General features: G+C 46.5%; 1 protein-coding gene across 1 annotated transcript in view; it reads left to right on the top strand.

Annotated features, from left to right (window-relative positions):
* LOC311098818 (transcription elongation factor A protein 1-like) overlaps positions 1–24,096 on the top strand; it is a gene marked incomplete at both ends in the record, with an annotated part of 125,368 nt that extends 101,272 nt beyond the window's left edge. The window contains 2 exons of the mRNA XM_084139388.1: positions 11,032–11,103; positions 24,082–24,096. Coding sequence (XP_083995514.1) covers positions 11,032–11,103; positions 24,082–24,096 — 87 coding nt within the window. The remainder of the gene's footprint in view (positions 1–11,031; positions 11,104–24,081) is intronic.
* Positions 24,097–24,304: the final 208 nt, after the last annotated feature.

Below are 24,304 nucleotides of genomic sequence, written 5' to 3'. Positions count from 1 at the left end.
TATATAATACACCTCCTCAGGTAATATACCATCCACTATATAATACACCTCCTCAGGTAATATACCATCTACTATATAATACACCTCCTCAGGTAATATACCATCCACTATATAATACACCTCCTCAGGTAATATACCATCCACTATATAATACACCTCCTCAGGTAATATACCATCTACTATATAATACACCTCCTCAGGTAATATACCATCCACTATATAATACACCTCCTCAGGTAATATACCATCACTATATAATATATCCATCACTATATAATACACCTCCTCAGGTAATATACCATCCACTATATAATACACCTCAGGTAATATACCATCCACTATATAATACACCTCCTCAGGTAATATACCATCTACTATATAATACACCTCCTCAGGTAATATACCATCCACTATATAATACACCTCCTCAGGTAATATACCATCCACTATATAATACACCTCCTCAGGTAATATACCATCTACTATATAATACACCTCCTCAGGTAATATACCATCCACTATATAATACACCTCCTCAGGTAATATACCATCCACTATATAATACACCTCCTCAGGTAATATACCATCTACTATATAATACACCTCCTCAGGTAATATACCATCCACTATATAATACACCTCCTCAGGTAATATACCATCCACTATATAATACACCTCCTCAGGTAATATACCATCTACTATATAATACACCTCCTCAGGTAATATACCATCCACTATATAATACACCTCCTCAGGTAATATACCATCCACTATATAATACACCTCCTCAGGTAATATACCATCTACTATATAATACACCTCCTCAGGTAATATACCATCCACTATATAATACACCTCCTCAGGTAATATACCATCCACTATATAATACACCTCCTCAGGTAATATACCATCTACTATATAATACACCTCCACTCAGGTAATATACCATCTACTATATAATACACCTCCTCAGGTAATATACCATCCACTATATAATACACCTCCTCAGGTAATATACCATCCACTATATAATACACCTCCTCAGGTAATATACCATCCACTATATAATACACCTCCTCAGGTAATATACCATCCACTATATAATACACCTCCTCAGGTAATATACCATCTACTATATAATACACCTCCTCAGGTAATATACCATCTACTATATAATACACCTCCTCAGGTAATATACCATCCACTATATAATACACCTCCTCAGGTAATATACCATCCACTATATAATACACCTCCTCAGGTAATATACCATCCACTATATAATACACCTCCTCGGGTAATATACCATCTACTATATAATACACCTCCTCAGGTAATATACCATCCACTATATAATACACCTCCTCAGGTAATATACCATCCAATATATATTATACACCTCCTCAGGTAATATACCATCCACTATATAATACACCTCCTCAGGTAATATACCATCCACTATATAATACACCTCCTCGGGTAATATACCATCTACTATATAATACACCTCCTCAGGTAATATACCATCCACTATATAATACACCTCCTCAGGTAATATACCATCCACTATATAATACACCTCCACTCAGGTAATATACCATTCACTATATAATACACCTCAGGTAATATACCATCTACTATATAATACACCTCCTCAGGTAATATACCATTCACTATATAATACACCTCAGGTAATATACTAGGCGGCAGGTAGCTTAGTGGTTAAGAGCGTTGTACCAGTAACCGAAAGGTTGCTGGTTCTAATCCCCGAGCCGACTAGGTGAAAAATCTGTCGATGTGCCCTTGAGCAAGGCACTTAACCCTAATTGCTCCTGTAAGTCGCTCTGGATAAGAGCGTCTGCTAAATGACCAATTTATTTATTTATTTATTTATACCATCCACTATATAATACACCTCCTCAGGTAATATACCATCTACTATATAATACACCTCCTCAGGTAATATACCATCCACTATATAATACACCTCCTCAGGTAATATACCATCCACTATATAATACACCTCCTCAGGTAATATACCATCTACTATATAATACACCTCCTCAGGTAATATACCATCCACTATATAATACACCACCTCAGGTAATATACCATCCACTATATAATACACCTCCTCAGGTAATATACCATCTACTATATAATACACCTCCTCAGGTAATATACCATCCACTATATAATACACCTCCTCAGGTAATATACCATCCACTATATAATACACCTCCTCAGGTAATATACCATCTACTATATAATACACCTCCTCAGGTAATATACCATCCACTATATAATACACCTCCTCAGGTAATATACCATCCACTATATAATACACCTCCTCAGGTAATATACCATCTACTATATAATACACCTCCTCAGGTAATATACCATCCACTATATAATACACCTCCTCAGGTAATATACCATCCACTATATAATACACCTCCTCAGGTAATATACCATCTACTATATAATACACCTCCACTCAGGTAATATACCATCTACTATATAATACACCTCCTCAGGTAATATACCATCCACTATATAATACACCTCCTCAGGTAATATACCATCCACTATATAATACACCTCCTCAGGTAATATACCATCCACTATATAATACACCTCCTCAGGTAATATACCATCCACTATATAATACATCTCCTCAGGTAATATACCATCCACTATATAATACACCTCCTCAGGTAATATACCATCCACTATATAATACACCTCCTCAGGTAATATACCATCTACTATATAATACACCTCCTCAGGTAATATACTATCCACTATATAATACACCTCCTCAGGTAATATACCATCCACTATATAATACACCTCCTCAGGTAATATACCATCTACTATATAATACACCTCCACTCAGGTAATATACCATCTACTATATAATACACCTCCTCAGGTAATATACCATCCACTATATAATACACCTCCTCAGGTAATATACCATCCACTATATAATACACCTCCTCAGGTAATATACCATCCACTATATAATACACCTCCTCAGGTAATATACCATCCACTATATAATACACCTCCTCAGGTAATATACCATCTACTATATAATACACCTCCTCAGGTAATATACCATCTACTATATAATACACCTCCTCAGGTAATATACCATCCACTATATAATACACCTCCTCAGGTAATATACCATCCACTATATAATACACCTCCTCAGGTAATATACCATCCACTATATAATACACCTCCTCGGGTAATATACCATCTACTATATAATACACCTCCTCAGGTAATATACCATCCACTATATAATACACCTCCACTCAGGTAATATACCATCCACTATATAATACACCTACACTCAGGTAATATACCATTCACTATATAATACACCTCCTCAGGTAATATACCATCCACTATATAATACACCTCCTCGGGTAATATACCATCCACTATATAATACACCTCCTCAGGTAATATACCATCTACTATATAATACACCTCCTCAGGTAATATACCATCTACTATATAATACACCTCCTCAGGTAATATACCATCTACTATATAATACACCTCCTCAGGTAATATACCATCCACTATATAATACACCTCCTCAGGTAATATACCATCCACTATATAATACACCTCCTCAGGTAATATACCATCCACTATATAATACACCTCCTCAGGTAATATACCATCCACTATATAATACACCTCCTCAGGTAATATACCATCCACTATATAATACACCTCCTCAGGTAATATACCATCTACTATATAATACACCTCCTCAGGTAATATACCATCTACTATATAATACACCTCCTCAGGTAATATACCATCCACTATATAATACACCTCCTCAGGTAATATACCATCTACTATATAATACACCTCCTCAGGTAATATATCATCTACTATATAATACACCTCCTCAGGTAATATACCATTCACTATATAATACACCTCAGGTAATATACCACTTTTTCCACATTTTGTTACGTTACAGCCTTATTCTAAAATGGATTGAATAGTTTTTTCCCCCTCATCAATCTACACACAATACCCCATAATGACAATGCAAAAACAGGTTTTTAGAAATGTTTGCAAATGTATTACAAAAAAATAAACTGATATCACATTTACATAAGTATTCAGACCCTTTACTCAGTACTTTGTTGAAGCACTTTTGGCAGCGATTACAGCCTTGAGTCTTCTTGGGTATGACGCTACAAGCTTGGCACACCTGTATTTGGGGAGTTTCTCCCATTCTTCTCTGCAGATCCTCTCAAGCTCTGTCAGGTTGGATGGGGAGTGTCGCTACACAGCTTTTTCAGGTCTCTTCAGAGATGTTTGATCAGGTTCAAGTCTGGGCTCTGGCTGGGCCACTCAAGGACATTCAGAGACTTGTCACGAAGCCACTCCTGCATTGTTTTTGCTGTGTGCTTAGGGTCGTTGACCTGTTGGAAGGTGAACCTTCGCCCCACTCTGAGGTTCTGAGCGCTCTGGAGCAGGTTTTCATCAAGGATCTCTCTGTACTTTGCTCCGTTCATCTTTCCCTTGATCCTGACTAGTTTCCCAGCCCTGCCGCTGAAAAACATCCCCAGAGCATGATGCTGCCACCACCATGCTTCACCGTAGGGATGGTGGTTCCAAACTTCTTCCATTTAAGAATGATTGAGTCCACTGTGTTCTTGGAGACCTTCAATGCTGCATAAATTGTTTGGTACCCTTCCCCAGATCTGTGCCTCGACACAATCCTGTCTCGGAGCTCTACGGACAATTCCTTTGACCTCATGGCTTGGTTTTTGCTCTGACATGCACTGTCAACTGTGGGAACTTATATAGACAGGTGTGTGCCTTTCCAAATCATGTCCAGTCAATTGAATTTACCACAGGTGGACTCCAATCAAGTTGTAGAAACATCTCAAGGATGATCAATGGAAACAGGATGCACCTGAGCTCAATTTCGAGTCTCATAGCAAAGGGTCTGAATACTTATGTAAACAAGGTATTTCTGTTTTTTATTTTTAATACATTTGCCACAATTTCTTAACCCGTTTTCGCTTTGTCATTATGGGGTATTGTGTGTAGATTGAGGATTTGTATTTATTTAATCAATTTTAGAATAAAATGGAAAAAGGGAAGGTGTCTGAATACTATCCGAAGGCACTGTATGTGTATGCGACCAATAAAATGTCATTTGATTTAGAGGAGAAATAGAGCTCCTTTACATCAATGAAAACCTTGAGTTTCTAGCCCAAACCACTCAAAGGTTATGGCCCATATTACCGGAGCTACCTCGTCCCCTTTCTACTGTGAATTGGCGTACATTTTATATAACTTTAGGAACCATGTCGTGAGCTGTTTTTCAACTACTCGCATGCCGCTTGTTTTTGTTTTAATAACAAACAACCTTGTTTACTCATGTTACCTGGCTAGCTAGCTAACAATGTGGTACCTTGGCTATGCACCCATTTGGATGGAAAAACAGAAAAGGGAGAGATGGCCTACTCAAAGAGATGCTTTAAAGGATCAATGTAGTTCTAAGCTAAATCAGAATTTAAAAATCGCAATTTTTCTGATGTTCCTTAAATTCTGCCTAACTTTTGGGAGAAGTGTGTGTCTGTGAGTGAGAATGAGCACGAGAGTGTGTGAGAAAGGATGTGTGTGGCAGGGAGAATGTGTAGGATATTGCCTTTTTCTCAATTGGATTTGCGTCTTCTCTGGCCTCCTTTTGAAAAAGGTCAAAGATAATCGAGGAGAGGGGAAAATGCTCTTGTATGAAAACTCTCCTTCTCCAATCGTGCGTCATCAGGCAAATGACGTTTACAGGGTGGAATCCGATAATTAATGTATAAAGTGATCAAAACATTTAGCTAGTTGTGCCAGACATTTATAGATAAAAGGAGTTTCATGCTTTTCTCCTTCGAGAAAACAATAGCTGATTTTAAAGGGGGTATGGCAGATTTCAAAACTTTTCTGCAAAGGACTCGGGTAGGATACACTTGTGCTTCCTCGCCAATAGGAGGCTATCGAGGAGGGGAGGTCAGTCTTCCGTTTGCCTACTAACGAACTTACACTGTCCTCAACAACTTATTACATTTACATTTTAGTCATTTAGCAGACGCTCTTATCCAGAGCGACTTACAGGAGCAATTAGGGTTAAGTGCCTTGCTCAAGGGCACATCGACAGATTTTTCACCTAGTCAGCTCGGGGATTAGAACCAGCGACCTTTCGGTTACTGGCACAACGCTCTTAACCACTAAGCTACCTGCCGTTTCACGCGGGACATGGGGAGAGGACAGGGGCGAGAGGACAAGGGAGAGAGAAAGGACATGGAAGAGGAGGGAGGACAGAGGACACGGGACAGGAGAGAGGAGGGGACAGAGGACAGGGGACGGAAGAGGGGACATGGGAGAGGGGACAGGCGAGAGAGGACAAGGGAGAGAGAGAGGAGAGGAGGGAGGACAGGGGACAGGAGAGAGGAGGGGACAGGGGACAGGAAAGGGGATGGGACAGGGGGCAGGCGCGAGGACAGGGGACAGGCGAGAGAGGACAGGGGAGAGGATGTGGGACAGGGGAGAGAGGACACGGGACAGGGGAGAGAGGACAGGGGAGAGGGGAGAGGACAGGGGAGAGAGGACACGGGAGGGGAGAGAGGACACGGGAGGGGAGAGAGGACAGGGGAGAGAGGACACGGGAGGGGAGAGAGGACACGGGAGGGGAGAGAGGACACGGGAGGGGAGAGGGGACACGGGAGGGGAGAGAGGACACGGGAGGGGAGAGAGGACAGGGGAGAGAGGACACGGGAGGGGAGAGAGGACACGGGAGGGGAGAGAGGACACGGGAGGGGAGAGAGGACAGGGGAGAGAGGACACGGGAGGGGAGAGAGGACACGGGAGGGGAGAGAGGACACGGGAGGGGAGAGAGGACAGGGGAGAGAGGACACGGGAGGGGAGAGAGGACACGGGAGGGGAGAGGGGACACGGGAGGGGAGAGAGGACACGGGAGGGGAGAGAGGACACGGGAGGGGAGAGAGGACACGGGAGAGAGGACACGGGAGGGGAGAGAGGACACGGGAGGGGAGAGAGGACACGGGAGGGGAGAGAGGACAAAGGAGAGAGGACACGGGAGGGGAGAGAGGACATGGGAGGGGAGAGAGGACAGGGGAGAGAGGACACGGGAGGGGAGAGAGGACACGGGAGGGGAGAGAGGACACGGGAGGGGAGAGGGGACACGGGAGGGGAGAGAGGACACGGGAGAGAGGACACGGGAGGGGAGAGAGGACACGGGAGGGGAGAGAGGACAGGGGAGAGAGGACACGGGAGGGGAGAGAGGACACGGGAGGGGAGAGAGGACAGGGGAGAGAGGACACGGGAGGGGAGAGAGGACACGGGAGGGGAGAGAGGACACGGGAGGGGAGAGAGGACAGGGGAGAGAGGACACGGGAGGGGAGAGGGGAAACGGGAGGGGAGAGAGGACACGGGAGAGAGGACACGGGAGGGGAGAGAGGACACGGGAGGGGAGAGAGGACAGGGGAGAGAGGACACGGGAGGGGAGAGAGGACACGGGAGGGGAGAGAGGACAGGGGAGAGAGGACACGGGAGGGGAGAGAGGACACGGGAGGGGAGAGAGGACACGGGAGGGGAGAGAGGACAGGGGAGAGAGGACACGGGAGGGGAGAGAGGACAGGGGAGAGAGGACACGGGAGGGGAGAGAGGACACGGGAGGGGAGAGAGGACACGGGAGGGGAGAGAGGACAGGGGAGAGAGGACACGGGAGGGGAGAGAGGACACGGGAGGGGAGAGAGGACAGGGGAGAGAGGACACGGGAGGGGAGAGAGGACACGGGAGGGGAGAGAGGACACGGGAGGGGAGAGGGGACACGGGAGGGGAGAGAGGACAGGGGAGAGAGGACACGGGAGGGGAGAGAGGACACGGGAGGGGAGAGAGGACACGGGAGGGGAGAGGGGACACGGGAGGGGAGAGAGGACAGGGGAGAGAGGACACGGGAGGGGAGAGAGGACACGGGAGGGGAGAGAGGACAGGGGAGAGAGGACACGGGAGGGGAGAGAGGACACGGGAGGGGAGAGAGGACAGGGGAGAGAGGACACGGGAGGGGAGAGAGGACACGGGAGGGGAGAGAGGACAGGGGAGAGAGGACACGGGAGGGGAGAGAGGACAGGGGAGGGGAGAGAGGACACGGGAGGGGAGAGAGGACACGGGAGGGGAGAGAGGACACGGGAGGGGAGAGAGGACACGGGAGGGGAGAGGGGAGAGGACAGGGGAGAGAGGACAGGGGAGAGGGGAGAGGACAGGGGAGAGAGGACACGGGAGGGGAGAGAGGACACGGGAGGGGAGAGAGGACACGGGAGGGGAGAGAGGACAGGGGAGAGAGGACACGGGAGGGGAGAGAGGACACGGGAGGGGAGAGAGGACACGGGAGGGGAGAGAGGACACGGGAGGGGAGAGAGGACACGGGAGGGGAGAGAGGACAGGGGAGAGGGGAGAGGACAGGGGAGAGAGGACAGGGGAGAGGGGAGAGGACAGGGGAGAGAGGACACGGGAGGGGAGAGAGGACACGGGAGGGGAGAGAGGACAGGGGAGAGAGGACACGGGAGGGGAGAGAGGACACGGGAGGGGAGAGAGGACACGGGAGGGGAGAGAGGACACGGGAGGGGAGAGAGGACATGGGAGGGGAGAGAGGACAGGGGAGAGGGGAGAGGACAGGGGAGAGAGGACAGGGGAGAGGGGAGAGGACAGGGGAGAGAGGACACGGGAGGGGAGAGAGGACACGGGAGGGGAGAGAGGACAGGGGAGAGAGGACACGGGAGGGGAGAGAGGACACGGGAGGGGAGAGAGGACACGGGAGGGGAGAGGGGACACGGGAGGGGAGAGAGGACACGGGAGGGTAGAGAGGACAGGGGAGAGAGGACACGGGAGGGGAGAGAGGACACGGGAGGGGAGAGAGGACACGGGAGGGGAGAGAGGACAGGGGAGAGAGGACACGGGAGGGGAGAGAGGACACGGGAGGGGAGAGAGGACACGGGAGGGGAGAGAGGACAGGGGAGAGAGGACACGGGAGGGGAGAGAGGACACGGGAGGGGAGAGAGGACACGGGAGGGGAGAGAGGACAGGGGAGAGAGGACACGGGAGGGGAGAGAGGACACGGGAGGGGAGAGAGGACACGGGAGGGGAGAGGACACGGGAGGGGAGAGAGGACACGGGAGGGGAGAGAGGACACGGGAGGGGAGAGAGGACAGGGGAGAGAGGACACGGGAGGGGAGAGAGGACACGGGAGGGGAGAGAGGACACGGGAGGGGAGAGAGGACACGGGAGAGAGGACACGGGAGGGGAGAGAGGACACGGGAGGGGAGAGAGGACACGGGAGGGGAGAGAGGACAGGGGAGAGAGGACACGGGAGGGGAGAGAGGACACGGGAGGGGAGAGAGGACAGGGGAGAGAGGACACAGGAGGGGAGAGAGGACACGGGAGGGGAGAGAGGACACGGGAGGGGAGAGGGGCCACGGGAGGGGAGAGAGGACACGGGAGAGAGGACACGGGAGGGGAGAGAGGACACGGGAGGGGAGAGAGGACAGGGGAGAGAGGACACGGGAGGGGAGAGAGGACACGGGAGGGGAGAGAGGACAGGGGAGAGAGGACACGGGAGGGGAGAGAGGACAGGGGAGAGAGGACACGGGAGGGGAGAGAGGACACGGGAGGGGAGAGAGGACACGGGAGGGGAGAGAGGACACGGGAGAGAGGACACGGGAGGGGAGAGAGGACACGGGAGGGGAGAGAGGACAGGGGAGGGGAGAGAGGACAGGGGAGAGAGGACACGGGAGGGGAGAGAGGACACGGGAGGGGAGAGAGGACACGGGAGGGGAGAGGGGACACGGGAGGGGAGAGAGGACAGGGGAGAGAGGACACGGGAGGGGAGAGAGGACACGGGAGGGGAGAGAGGACACGGGAGGGGAGAGAGGACACGGGAGGGGAGAGAGGACACGGGAGGGGAGAGAGGACAGGGGAGAGAGGACACGGGAGGGGAGAGAGGACACGGGAGGGGAGAGAGGACACGGGAGGGGAGAGAGGACACGGGAGGGGAGAGAGGACAGGGGAGAGAGGACACGGGAGGGGAGAGAGGACACGGGAGGGGAGAGAGGACACGGGAGGGGAGAGGGGACACGGGAGGGGAGAGAGGACAGGGGAGAGAGGACACGGGAGGGGAGAGAGGACACGGGAGGGGAGAGAGGACAGGGGAGAGAGGACACGGGAGGGGAGAGAGGACACGGGAGGGGAGAGAGGACACGGGAGGGGAGAGAGGACACGGGAGGGGAGAGAGGACACGGGAGGGGAGAGAGGACACGGGAGAGAGGACACGGGAGGGGAGAGGGGACACGGGAGGGGAGAGAGGACAGGGGAGAGGGGACACGGGAGAGAGGACACTGGACAGGGGAGGGGACACGGGACAGGGGAGAGAGCGGCAGAGGACTTTTTCCCAAATAAAAAAGGCCTACAGATGGTTTCATATAGACCTAGTGTGTTTTACCCTTATTGACACAATGACAATGCAGATCATTATGCATTTCTACTCCTTCCTACATTCCTCCTGCCCAATCACATGCAGGCTTTTGGATATGAGCAAATGAGCTGTTTTCTGCAGTAGCCTGTTCTTTTACACAGTAAAAAGTGTTAAATTCAATGTGTTGTATTGAGTTGAGGTGAGAATATCAGGGACAGGTTTTTGTGCAGCAATATCAGTGGGGGCGGGGCAAACCTTGTGGTATCGTGAAACTACTCGCTATCGTGATACTACTCGCTATCGTGATACTTGGCCTGGAATCACATTGTTAGTAAAATATTGGTATTGTGACAACCTCATTCTGAAAATAGGCACCTTTTTCTTGCAGTTTAAACAGCTTTTTCATGTGTTTCTGTGCAAAACAATTGTCACTTTTTTGGGTCCTTGCCAGTTTGCATCCCTGGTTGTAATGATCATTATGTGTGTTGGATCACCAGGTCCAGACCCGCAGTGCTGATGAACCCATGACCACCTTCGTCTTCTATAATGACTGTGGAAACCGATGGAAGGTACGTTGCCCCATAAACACTCTAACATACACTCTAAACACAAGCACACTACAAAACACACACACTACAAAACACACACACTACAAAACACACACACTACAAAACACACACACTACAAAACACACACTACAAAACACACACACTACAAAACACACACACTGCAAAACACACACTAAAAAACACACACACTACAAAACACACACACTACAAAACACACACACTACAAAACACACACACTACAAAACACACACACTACAAAACACACACTACAAAACACACACTACAAAACACACACACTACAAAACACACACACTACAAAACACACACACTACAAAACACACTACAAAACACACACACTACAAAACACACACACTGCAAAACACACACTAAAAAACACACACACTACAAAACACACACACTACAAAACACACACACTACAAAACACACACACTACAAAACACACACACTACAAAACACACACTACAAAACACACACTACAAAACACACACACTACAAAACACACACACTACAAAACACACACACTACAAAACACACTACAAAACACACACACTACAAAACACACACTACAAAACACACACACTACAAAACACACACACTACAAAACACACTCTACAAAACACACACTACAAAACACACACTAAAAAACACACACTACTGTAGTGTCGAGTCAATGCTGGCAATTATTGCTGATAAACAAAGGAGTCCGCTTAGGCTGTACTTTGATCATAAGGTTTATTCATATCACAAGATTTCAGCATAAGTTACGGATGTCATGACCACCCGGAGAGCGGCGTCCCAGATTGCAATGGCCGCTCTAACCTCTTCTTCGTTTTTACCCAGTATATATAATCTTCCCAAGATATGGGTGGCTCCCTCTACTGTCCAATCCCCTGTCTACAACACACACTTCCTGTCTGTTCTATCTGGCGTCACACTAAAACATTCCCTCTGACACTAAAATAAACATCCTCTCAGGTTCCACTTAAAAACATTAACAAAGTCATAATCTTCATATACGACACTACACAACACACACACTACAAAACACACACTACAAAACACACACACTACAAAACACACACTACAAAACACACACACTGCAAAACACACACTGCAAAACACACACACTACAAAACACACACACTACAAAACACACACACTACAAAACACACACTGCAAAACACACACACTACAAAACACACACACTATAAAAACACACACACTACAAAACACACACACTACAAAACACACACTACAAAGCACACACACACTACAAAACACACACACTACAAAACACACACACTACAAAACACACACTACAAAACACACACTGCAAAACACACACAGCAAAACACACACACTACAAAACACACACACTACAAAACACACACACTACAAAACACACACTGCAAAACACACACACTACAAAACACACACACTACAAAACACACACACTACAAAACACACACACTACAAAACACACACTACAAAACACACACACACTACAAAACACACACACTACAAAACACACACACTACAAAACACACACACTACAAAACACACACACTACAAAACACACACACTACAAAACACACACACTACAAAACACACACTACAAAACACACACACTGCAAAACACACACTAAAAAACACACACACTACAAAACACACACACTACAAAACACACACACTACAAAACACACACTGCAAAACACACACACTACAAAACACATACAATACAAAACACACACACTACAAAACACACACACTACAAAACACACACTACAAAACACACACACACTACAAAAAACACACACACTACAAAACACACGCACTACAAAACACACACACTACAAAACACACACACTACAAAACACACACTACAAAACACACACACTACAAAACACACACACTACAAAACACACACACTACAAAACACACTACAAAACACACACACTACAAAACACACACACTACAAAACACACACACTACAAAACACACACTACAAAACACACAAACTACAAAACACACACACTGCAAAACACATACACTACAAAACACACACACTGCAAAACACACACACTGCAAAACACACACACTGCAAAACACACACACTACAAAACACACACACTACAAAACACACACTCTTACTCACTTGAAGTTACTCTGTTTCACTACAATATTTTATCTGCATGTTTTACTTCTGTTTACAACTAAATAAAAAAGAATGTTGTTCCCACGGTAACCCACTGTTCAGTGTCTCAATGTAATGTTGTTCCCACGGTAACCCACTGCTCAGTGTCTCAATGTAATGTTGTTCCCAGTGTAACCCACTGTTCAGTGTCTCAATGTAATGTTGTTCCCACGGTAACCCACTGCTCAGTGTCTCAATGTAATGTTGTTCCCACGGTAACCCACTGCTCAGTCTCTCAATGTAATGTTGTTCCCATGGTAACCCACTGTTCAGTGTCTCAATGTAATATTGTTCCCACGGTAACCCACTGCTCAGTCTCTCAATGTAATGTTGTTCCCATGGTAACCCACTGTTCAGTGTCTCAATGTAATGTTGTTCCCACGGTAACCCACTGCTCAGTGTCTCAATGTAATGTTGTTCCCACGGTAACCCAATGTTCAGTGTCTCAATGTAATGTTGTTTTCAACGTAACCCACTGTTCAGTCTCTCAATGTAATGTTGTTCCCACAGTAACCCACTGCTCAGTCTCTCAATGTAATGTTGTTCCCACGGTAACCCACTGTTCAGTGTCTCAATGTAATATTGTTCCCACCGTTCAGTGTCTCAATGTAATGTTGTTCCCACGGTAACCCACTGTTCAGTATCTCAATGTAATGTTGTTCCCACGGTAACCCACTGTTCAGTGTCTCAATGTAATGTTGTTCCCAGTGTAACCCACTGTTCAGTCTCTCAATGTAATGTTGTTCCCAGTATAACCCACTGTTCAGTGTCTCATTTTAATGTTGTTCCCATGGTAACCCACTGTTCAGTGTCTCAATGTAATGTTGTTCCCACTGTAACCCACTGTTCAGTGTCTCAATGTAATGTTGTTCCCATGGTAACCCACTGCTCAGTCTCTCAATGTAATGTTGTTCCCATGGTAACCCACTGTTCAGTGTCTCAATGTAATGTTGTTCCCAGTGTAACCCACTGCTCAGTCTCTCAATGTAATATTGTTCCCACAGTAACCCACTGCTCAGTCTCTCAATGTAATGTTGTTCCCACGGTAACCCACTGTTCAGTGTCTCAATGTAATGTTGTTCCCACGGTAACCCACTGTTCAGTGTCTCAATATAATGTTGTTCCCATGGTAACCCACTGCTCAGTGTCTCAATGTAATGTTGTTCCCACGGTAACCCACTGCTCAGTCTCTCAATGTAATGTTGTTCCCATGGTAACCCACTGTTCAGTGTCTCAATGTAATATTGTTCCCACAGTAACCCACTGCTCAGTCTCTCAATGTAATGTTGTTCCCATGGTAACCCACTGTTCAGTGTCTCAATGTAATGTTGTTCCCACGGTAACCCACTGTTCAGTGTCTCAATGTAATGTTGTTCCCACGGTAACCCACTGCTCAGTGTCTCAATGTAATGTTGTTCCCATGGTAACCCACTGCTCAGTGTCTCAATGTAATGTTGTTCCCATGGTAACCCACTGTTCAGTGTCTCAATGTAATGTTGTTCCCAGTGTAACCCACTGTTCAGTGTCTCAATGTAATGTTGTTCCCACGGTAACCCACTGTTCAGTGTCTCAATGTAATGTTGTTCCCAGTGTAACCCACTGCTCAGTCTCTCAATGTAATATTGTTCCCACGGTAACCCACTGCTCAGTCTCTCAATGTAATGTTGTTCCCACGGTAACCCACTGTTCAGTGTCTCAATGTAATGTTGATCCCACGGTAACCCACTGTTCAGTGTCTCAATATAATGTTGTTCCCATGGTAACCCACTGCTCAGTGTCTCAATGTAATGTTGTTCCCACGGTAACCCACTGCTCAGTCTCTCAATGTAATGTTGTTCCCATGGTAACCCACTGTTCAGTGTCTCAATGTAATATTGTTCCCACGGTAACCCACTGCTCAGTCTCTCAATGTAATGTTGTTCCCATGGTAACCCACTGTTCAGTGTCTCAATGTAATGTTGTTCCCACGGTAACCCACTGTTCAGTGTCTCAATGTAATGTTGTTCCCACGGTAACCCACTGCTCAGTGTCTCAATGTAATGTTGTTCCCAAGGTAACCCACTGCTCAGTCTCTCAATGTAATGTTGTTCCCATGGTAACCCACTGTTCAGTGTCTCAATGTAATGTTGTTCCCACGGTAACCCACTGTTCAGTGTCTCAATGTAATGTTGTTCCCAGTGTAACCCACTGCTCAGTGTCTCAATGTAATGTTGTTCCCACGGTAACCCACTGTTCAGTGTCTCAATGTAATGTTGTTCCCAGTGTAACCCACTGTTCAGTTTCTTAATGTAATGTTGTTCCCAGTGTAACCCACTGTTCAGTGTCTCAATGTAATGTTGTTCCCACGGTAACCCACTGTTCAGTGTCTCAATGTAATATTGTTCCCACGGTAACCCACTGTTCAGTGTCTCAATGTAATGTTGTTCCCACTGTAACCCACTGTTCAGTGTCTCAATGTAATGTTGTTCCCACGGTAACCCACTGCTCAGTGTCTCAATGTAATGTTGTTCCCACGGTAACCCACTGCTCAGTCTCTCAATGTAATGTTGTTCCCACGGTAACCCACTGTTCAGTGTCTCAATGTAATGTTGATCCCACGGTAACCCACTGTTCAGTGTCTCAATATAATGTTGTTCCCATGGTAACCCACTGCTCAGTGTCTCAATGTAATGTTGTTCCCACGGTAACCCACTGCTCAGTCTCTCAATGTAATGTTGTTCCCATGGTAACCCACTGTTCAGTGTCTCAATGTAATATTGTTCCCACGGTAACCCACTGCTCAGTCTCTCAATGTAATGTTGTTCCCATGGTAACCCACTGTTCAGTGTCTCAATGTAATGTTGTTCCCACGGTAACCCACTGTTCAGTGTCTCAATGTAATGTTGTTCCCACGGTAACCCACTGCTCAGTGTCTCAATGTAATGTTGTTCCCAAGGTAACCCACTGCTCAGTCTCTCAATGTAATGTTGTTCCCATGGTAACCCACTGTTCAGTGTCTCAATGTAATGTTGTTCCCACGGTAACCCACTGTTCAGTGTCTCAATGTAATGTTGTTCCCAGTGTAACCCACTGCTCAGTGTCTCAATGTAATGTTGTTCCCACGGTAACCCACTGTTCAGTGTCTCAATGTAATGTTGTTCCCAGTGTAACCCACTGTTCAGTTTCTTAATGTAATGTTGTTCCCAGTGTAACCCACTGTTCAGTGTCTCAATGTAATGTTGTTCCCACGGTAACCCACTGTTCAGTGTCTCAATGTAATATTGTTCCCACGGTAACCCACTGTTCAGTGTATCAATGTAATGTTGTTCCCACTGTAACCCACTGTTCAGTGTCTCAATGTAATGTTGTTCCCACGGTAACCCACTGCTCAGTGTCTCAATGTAATGTTGTTCCCACGGTAACCCACTGTTCAGTGTCTCAATGTAATGTTCCCAGTGTAACCCACTGTTCAGTGTCTCAATGTAATGTTGTTCCCAGTGTAACCCACTGTTCAGTGTCTCAATGTAATGTTGTTCCCACGGTAACCCACTGCTCAGTGTCTAATGTAATGTTGTTCCCACGGTAACCCACTGTTCAGTGTCTCAATGTAATGTTGTTCCCACGGTAACCCACTGTTCAGTGTCTCAATGTAATGTTGTTCCCACGGTAACCCACTGTTCAGTGTCTCAATGTAATGATCAAATCAATCAAATCAAATTTTATTTGTCACATGCGCCGAATACAAAAACTGTAGACCTTACCGTGAAATGCTTCCTTACAAGCCCTTAACCAACAATGCAGTTTTAAGAAAATAGAGTTAAGAAAATATTTACTAAATAAACTAATGTAAAAAGTAACACTATAAAATAGCAATAATGAGGCTATATACAGGGGCTACCGGTATCGATTCAATGTGCGGGGGTACAGGTTAGTCGACGTAATTTGTACATGTAGGTAGAGGTAAATTGACTCTGCATGTTTAATAAACAGTGAGTAGCAGCAGTGTAAAAGCTTTAACCCACTGTTCAGTGTCTCAATGTAATGTTGTTCAGTGTCTCAATGTAATGTTGTTCCCACTGTTCAGTGTCTCAATGTAATGTTGTTCAGTGTCTCAATGTAATGTTGTTCCCACTGTTCAGTGTCTCAATGTAATGTTGTTCTGTTTCCACTATAACCCAGTGTTCAGTGTCTCAATGTAATCTTCTGTTCCAACTGAACCTTGTTCTTCTTGCCTGCTTGCTTTCTAGTTCTGTTGACAACATGAGCATGAAGAGGATTGAGAGACATACTAGTGGACTTCCCAGACCACCTGACTTCAAGACCAGGGTTAAAGTCAGTATCAGGTGGCTACACTTACAGCTAGCTACAGGACAGGATCTGACCTCACAGCTAGCTACAGGACAGGATCTGACCTCACAGCTAGCTACAGGACAGGATCTGACCTTACAGCTAGCTACAGGACAGGATCTGACCTCACAGCTAGCTACAGGACAGGATCTGACCTCACAGCTAGCTACAGGACAGGATCTGACCTCACAGCTAGCTACAGGACAGGATCTGACCTCACAGCTAGCTACAGGACAGGATCTGACCTCACAGCTAGCTACAGGACAGGATCTGACCTCACAGCTAGCTACAGGACAGGATCTGACCTTACAGCTAGCTAGAGGACAGGATCTGACCTTACAGCTAGCTACAGGACAGGATCTGACCTCACAGCTAGCTACAGGACAGGATCTGACCTCACAGCTAGCTACAGGACAGGATCTGACCTCACAGCTAGCTACAGGACAGGATCTGACCTCACAGCTAGCTACAGGACAGGATCTGACCTTACAGCTAGCTATAGGACAGGATCTGACCTCACAGCTAGCTACAGGACAGGATCTGACCTCACAGCTAGCTACAGGACAGGATCTGACCTCACAGCTAGCTACAGGATAGGATCTGACCTCACAGCTAGCTACAGGACAGGATCTGACCTCACAGCTAGCTACAGGACAGGATCTGACCTCACAGCTAGCTACAGGACAGGATCTGACCTCACAGCTAGCTACAGGACAGGATCTGACCTAACAGCTAGCTACAGGACAGGATCTGACCTCACAGCTAGCTACAGGACAGGATCTGACCTCACAGCTAGCTACAGGACAGGATCTGACCTTACAGCTAGCTACAGGACAGGATCTGACCTCACAGCTAGCTACAGGACAGGATCTGACCTCACAGCTAGCTACAGGACAGGATCTGACCTCACAGCTAACTACAGGACAGGATCTGACCTCACAGCTAGCTACAGGACAGGATCTGACCTCACAGCTAGCTACAGGACAGGATCTGACCTCACAGCTAGCTACAGGACAGGATCTGACCTTACAGCTAGCTACAGGACAGGATCTGACCTCACAGCTAGCTACAGGACAGGATCTGACCTCACAGCTAGCTACAGGACAGGATCTGACCTCACAGCTAGCTACATGACAGGATCTGACCTCACAGCTAGCTACAGGACAGGATCTGACCTCACAGCTAGCTACAGGACAGGATCTGACCTCACAGCTAGCTACAGGACAGGATCTGACCTCACAGCTAGCTACATGACAGGATCTGACCTCACAGCTAGCTACAGGACAGGATCTGACCTCACAGCTAGCTACAGGACAGGATCTGACCTCACAGCTAGCTACAGGGTAGTGTATGTAGTTTAAACAATTTTGACAAATTTAGATCTACAATTTTCTATTGAGTTTTTCTTCAACTCTCATGAAAATGTTTAATTCCCAGTAATATGATGTTTGATTAAATGACATTTTAAATTAAAAAGATCAATCCCTCTGGTTTTGTTTACGTCTTCAACAAGCTGTGGTACAAACATCCTAGAAGGTTCCCCAGACCAGAGTCAGCGATGTACAAAGTAAACATCAATACTTTCACAACAACTAACAACGTAAAGCGCAAGGCTGGACTTCTCTGCAGCTAATAGCTATCTCATTGAAGCAGAGTAAAGGGTACCCGTGCACATACAGATGTACTTTGTGAGTGCAACGTCTTGCTTCCTACTCATCTGCGGGTTCATCCTGCTGCTTGGGGCAACGTCACGGAGTCGCAGATTAAGCCTGTTCCCCTCCAGTGATACTCTGTTCTATATAATCTGTTCCCCTCCAGTGATACTCTGTTCTATATAATCTGTTCCCCTCCAGTGATACTCTGTTTTATATAATCTGTTCCCCTCCAGTGATACTCTGTTCTATATAATCTGTTCCCCTCCAGTGATACTCTGTTTTATATAATCTGTTCCCCTCCAGTGATACTCTGTTCTATATAATCTGTTCCCCTCCAGTGATACTCTGTTTTATATAATCTGTGCCCCTCCAGTGATACTCTGTTCTATATAATCTGTTCCCCTCCAGTGATACTCTGTTCTATATAATCTGTTCCCCTCCAGTGATACTCTGTTTTATATAATCTGTGCCCCTCCAGTGATACTCTGTTCTATATAATCTGTGCCCCTCCAGTGATACTCTGTTCTATATAATCTCTTACCCTCCAGTGATACTCTGTTCTATATAATCTGTTTCCCTCCAGTGATACTCTGTTCTATATAATCTGTTCCCCTCCAGTGATACTCTGTTCTATATAATCTCTTACCCTCCAGTGATACTCTGTTCTATATAATCTGTTCCCCTCCAGTGATACTCTGTTTTATATAATCTGTGCCCCTCCAGTGATACTCTGTTCTATATAATCTGTGCCCCTCCAGTGATACTCTGTTCTATATAATCTGTGCCCCTCCAGTGATACTCTGTTCTATATAATCTGTTCCCCTCCAGTGATACTCTGTTCTATATAATATGTTCCCCTCCAGTGATACTCTGTTCTATATAATATGTTCCCCTCCAGTGATACTCTGTTCTATATAATCTGTTCCCCTCCAGTGATACTCTGTTCTATATAATCTGTTTCCCCTCCAGTGATACTCTGTTCTATATAATCTGTTGCCCTCCAGTGATACTCTGTTCTATATAATCTGTTCCCCTCCAGTGATACTCTGTTTTATATAATCTGTGCCCCTCCAGTGATACTCTGTTTTATATAATCTCTTCCCCTCCAGTGATACTCTGTTCTATATAATCTCTTACCCTCCAGTGATACTCTGTTCTATATAATCTGTTTCCCCTCCAGTGATACTCTGTTCTATATAATCTGTTCCCCTCCAGTGATACTCTGTTTTATATAATCTGTGCCCCTCCAGTGATACTCTGTTCTATATAATATGTTCCCCTCCAGTGATACTCTGTTTTATATAATCTGTTCCCCTCCAGTGATACTCTGTTCTATATAATCTGTGCCCCTCCAGTGATACTCTGTTTTATATAATCTGTTCCCCTCCAGTGATACTCTGTTCTATATAATCTCTTCCCCTCCAGTGATACTCTGTTCTATATAATCTGTTCCCCTCCAGTGATACTCTTCTATATAATCTCTGTTCCAATTGCCTCATGCACCGCAACATCTCCTTCGCCTAGAGTTGATCAGGCTGTTGATTGTGGCCTGTGGAATGTTGTTCCACTCTTCTTCAATGGTTGTGCGATATTGGCGGGAACTTGAACATGCTGTTTTACACGTCGATCCAGAGCATCCCAAACATGCTCAGTGGGTGACATGTCTGAGTATGCAGGTCATGGAAGAACAGGGACATTTTCAGCTTCATACACGCTGTCTGCCATCTGACCGCTACAGTTGAAACAGGGTTTCATCTGTGAAGAGCACACTTCTCCAGCGTGCCAGTGGCCATCGAAGGTGAACATTTGCCCACTGAAGTTGGTTACGACGCCGAACTGCAGTCAGGTCAAGGCCCTGGTGAGGATGACGAGCACCCAGATGAGCTTCCCTGAGACGGTTTCTGACAGTTTGTGCAGAAATTGTTTGGTTGTGCAAACCCACAGTTTCATCAGCTGTCCGGATGGCTGGTCTCAGACGATCCCGCAGGTGAAGAAGCCGGATGTGGAGGTCTTGGGTTGGCGTGGTTACACGTGGTCTGGGGAGGTCCTGGGCTGGCGTGGTTACACGTGGTCTGGGGAGGTCCTGGGCTGGCGTGGTTACACGTGGTCTGGGGAGGTCCTGGGCTGGCGTGGTTACACGTGGTCTGGGGAGGTCCTGGGCTGGCGTGGTTACACGTGGTCTGGGGAGGTCCTGGGCTGGCGTGTTCTGCGGTTGTGAGGCCTGTTGGACGTACTGCCAAATTCTCTAAAATGACGTTGGAGAGGCGGTTTATGGTAGAGAAATTAATATTAAATTATCTGGCAACACCTCTATTGGACATTCCTGCAGTCAGCATGCCAATTGCACGCTCCCTTAATTTGAGACTTCTGTAATATTGTGTTGTGACAACTTCACATTTTAAAGTGGCCTTTTATTGTCCCCAGCACAAGGTGCACCTGTGTAATGATCATGCTGTTTAATCAGCTTCTTGATATGCCACACCTGTCAGGTGGATGGATTATCTTGGCAAAGGAGGAAATGCTCACTAACAGGGATGTAAACAATTTGTGCACACAATTTGAGAGAAATAAGCTTTTTGTGCATATGGAACATTTCTGGGACCTTTTATTTCAGCTCATGAAACATGGGACCAACACTTTACATGTTGCGTTTTATATTTTTGTTCAGTGTTTATAATTTCTGTTCCTCTCCATTGACACTGTAAAATATAGTCTATGTTCCTGTCCGTTGATATTGGGTCATTGAGTCTGGTCTGATGAATATGAATGTCCCTGTGTGCATATGGATGAGGTCAGATGACTGAGTGGAGGGCTGTGATTGGTTGAGCCAGCAGGACACAATAGAGCCTCTTCCTTTGTGGTGTCCAGGTGCAGACACTTCAAGGCATGAAGAGAGGTGGGGGCTGGGTGCTCTGTCCTCTTCTACACACTGCAACAAACACACCGGATCACCCACAGAAGAACAAACAGTCACCCTGCTCCAGCCTGTTTAAAACAATACAATACCAACCAGTACAATGATTGTGCTTTATTTTATCTTAAAGACTTTAAATGCCCACATAATTTTCTTGGAATAAAACAGAAAAAACTAAGCCATATATACTGTAAACATTCACATATTATTTGATTAAAAAGGTATCCCTTAGTTTAGTAAACTTACTGCAAAAGAGTACAGTTGATATATTAACAGAAACAATCAACCTGTAGAAGCAGTGGCTCTCCAAACCCTAACCCTTAGATTGTGTTTTGAGGTTGATCAATGTTCAATCCATCGGCACGTCCCAAAAGGCACCCTATTCCCAATATAGTGCACTACTTTAGACCAGGGCCTAAAGGGCTCGGCTCAAAAGTAGTGCACTATATAGGGGTTAGGGTGCCATTCGGACACAAGATATTCCCAACCCTCCTGGGGAAACACCAGGCAACACGTATCCCAACCCTCCTGGGGAAACACCAGGCAACACGTATCCCAACCCTCCTGGGGAAACACCAGGCAACACCTATTAGTTCTAGCCCTGTACTATCTGACACCTAGGTCAGCTAACCAAGGGCTTGATGGTGAGGTAATCAGGTGTGTTAGGTTAGGGCTGGAACAAATATGTGGACTGTCTGGTCTCCCAAGAAGGAGGTTGAGACGCTGTTCTAGGACATTTAGAATGAAGCATGTTATGTTGGCAGACTGAGAGGACTATCCTCATTCTGCACTTGGCTGGAGGGAGTTTCCACCATTGTGAAATCCATGACCGATTGCAACTTCAGAAGAAGAGTAGAGAATCGGGATACAGTCAACCTGTCCCTCACTATCCATCACTATCCCTCACTGTCCATCACTGTCCCTCACTGTCCCTCACTGTCCATCACTATCCATCACTGTCCCTCACTGTCCCTCACTGTCCCTCACTGTCCCTCACTGTCCATCACTGTCCCTCACTGTCCCTCACTGTCCATCACTGTCCATCACTGTCCCTCACTGTCCCTCACTGTCCATCACTGTCCCTCACTGTCCCTCACTGTCCATCACTATCCATCACTGTCCCTCACTGTCCCTCACTGTCCCTCACTGTCCCTCACTGTCCATCACTGTCCCTCACTGTCCCTCACTGTCCATCACTGTCCATCACTGTCCCTCACTGTCCCTCACTGTCCATCACTATCCATCACTGTCCCTCACTGTCCCTCACTGTCCCTCACTGTCCCTCACTATCCATCACTGTCCCTCACTGTCCCTCACTGTCCATCACTATCCATCACTATCCATCACTGTCCCTCACTGTCCCTCACTGTCCCTCACTATCCATCACTATCCATCACTGTCCCTCACTGTCCCTCACTGTCCCTCACTGTCCATCACTGTCCCTCACTGTCCCTCACTGTCCCTCACTGTCCCTCACTGTCCCTCACTGTCCATCACTGTCCCTCACTATCCATCACTATCCATCACTGTCCCTCACTGTCCCTCACTGTCCCTCACTGTCCCTCACTGTCCATCACTGTCCCTCACTGTCCCTCACTGTCCCTCACTGTCCCTCACTGTCCATCACTGTCCCTCACTGTCCCTCACTGTCCCTCACTGTCCATCACTGTCCCTCACTGTCCCTCACTGTCCCTCACTGTCCATCACTGTCCCTCACTGTCCCTCACTGTCCCTCACTGTCCCTCACTGTCCATCACTTTCCATCACTGTCCCTCACTGTCTCATAAAAGCCCAACTCATCAAAGGGAGAGTCAACCTGTCCTTCTCTGACTCATTAAGTCATGTGATTCCTTCTCCCTCCATGATAGATGAACCTAACCTAACCTAACCTGAGGACTAGTGTGATTCCTTCCCCTCCATGATAGATGAACCTAACCTAACCTGAGGACTAGTGTGATTCCTTCCCCTCCATGATGATAGATGAACCTAACCTAACCTGAGGACTAGTGTGATTCCTTCCCCTCCATGATAGATGAACCTAACCTAACCTGAGGACTAGTGTGATTCCTTCCCCTCCATGATAGATGAACC

Source organism: Coregonus lavaretus (genome assembly GCF_964263955.1).
Source record: "Coregonus lavaretus genome assembly, chromosome: 23".
NCBI lineage: Eukaryota > Metazoa > Chordata > Actinopteri > Salmoniformes > Salmonidae > Coregonus > Coregonus lavaretus.
The sequence above is the reverse complement of the archived record's forward strand: the minus strand, read 5'-3'. Positions and strand labels throughout refer to the sequence as shown.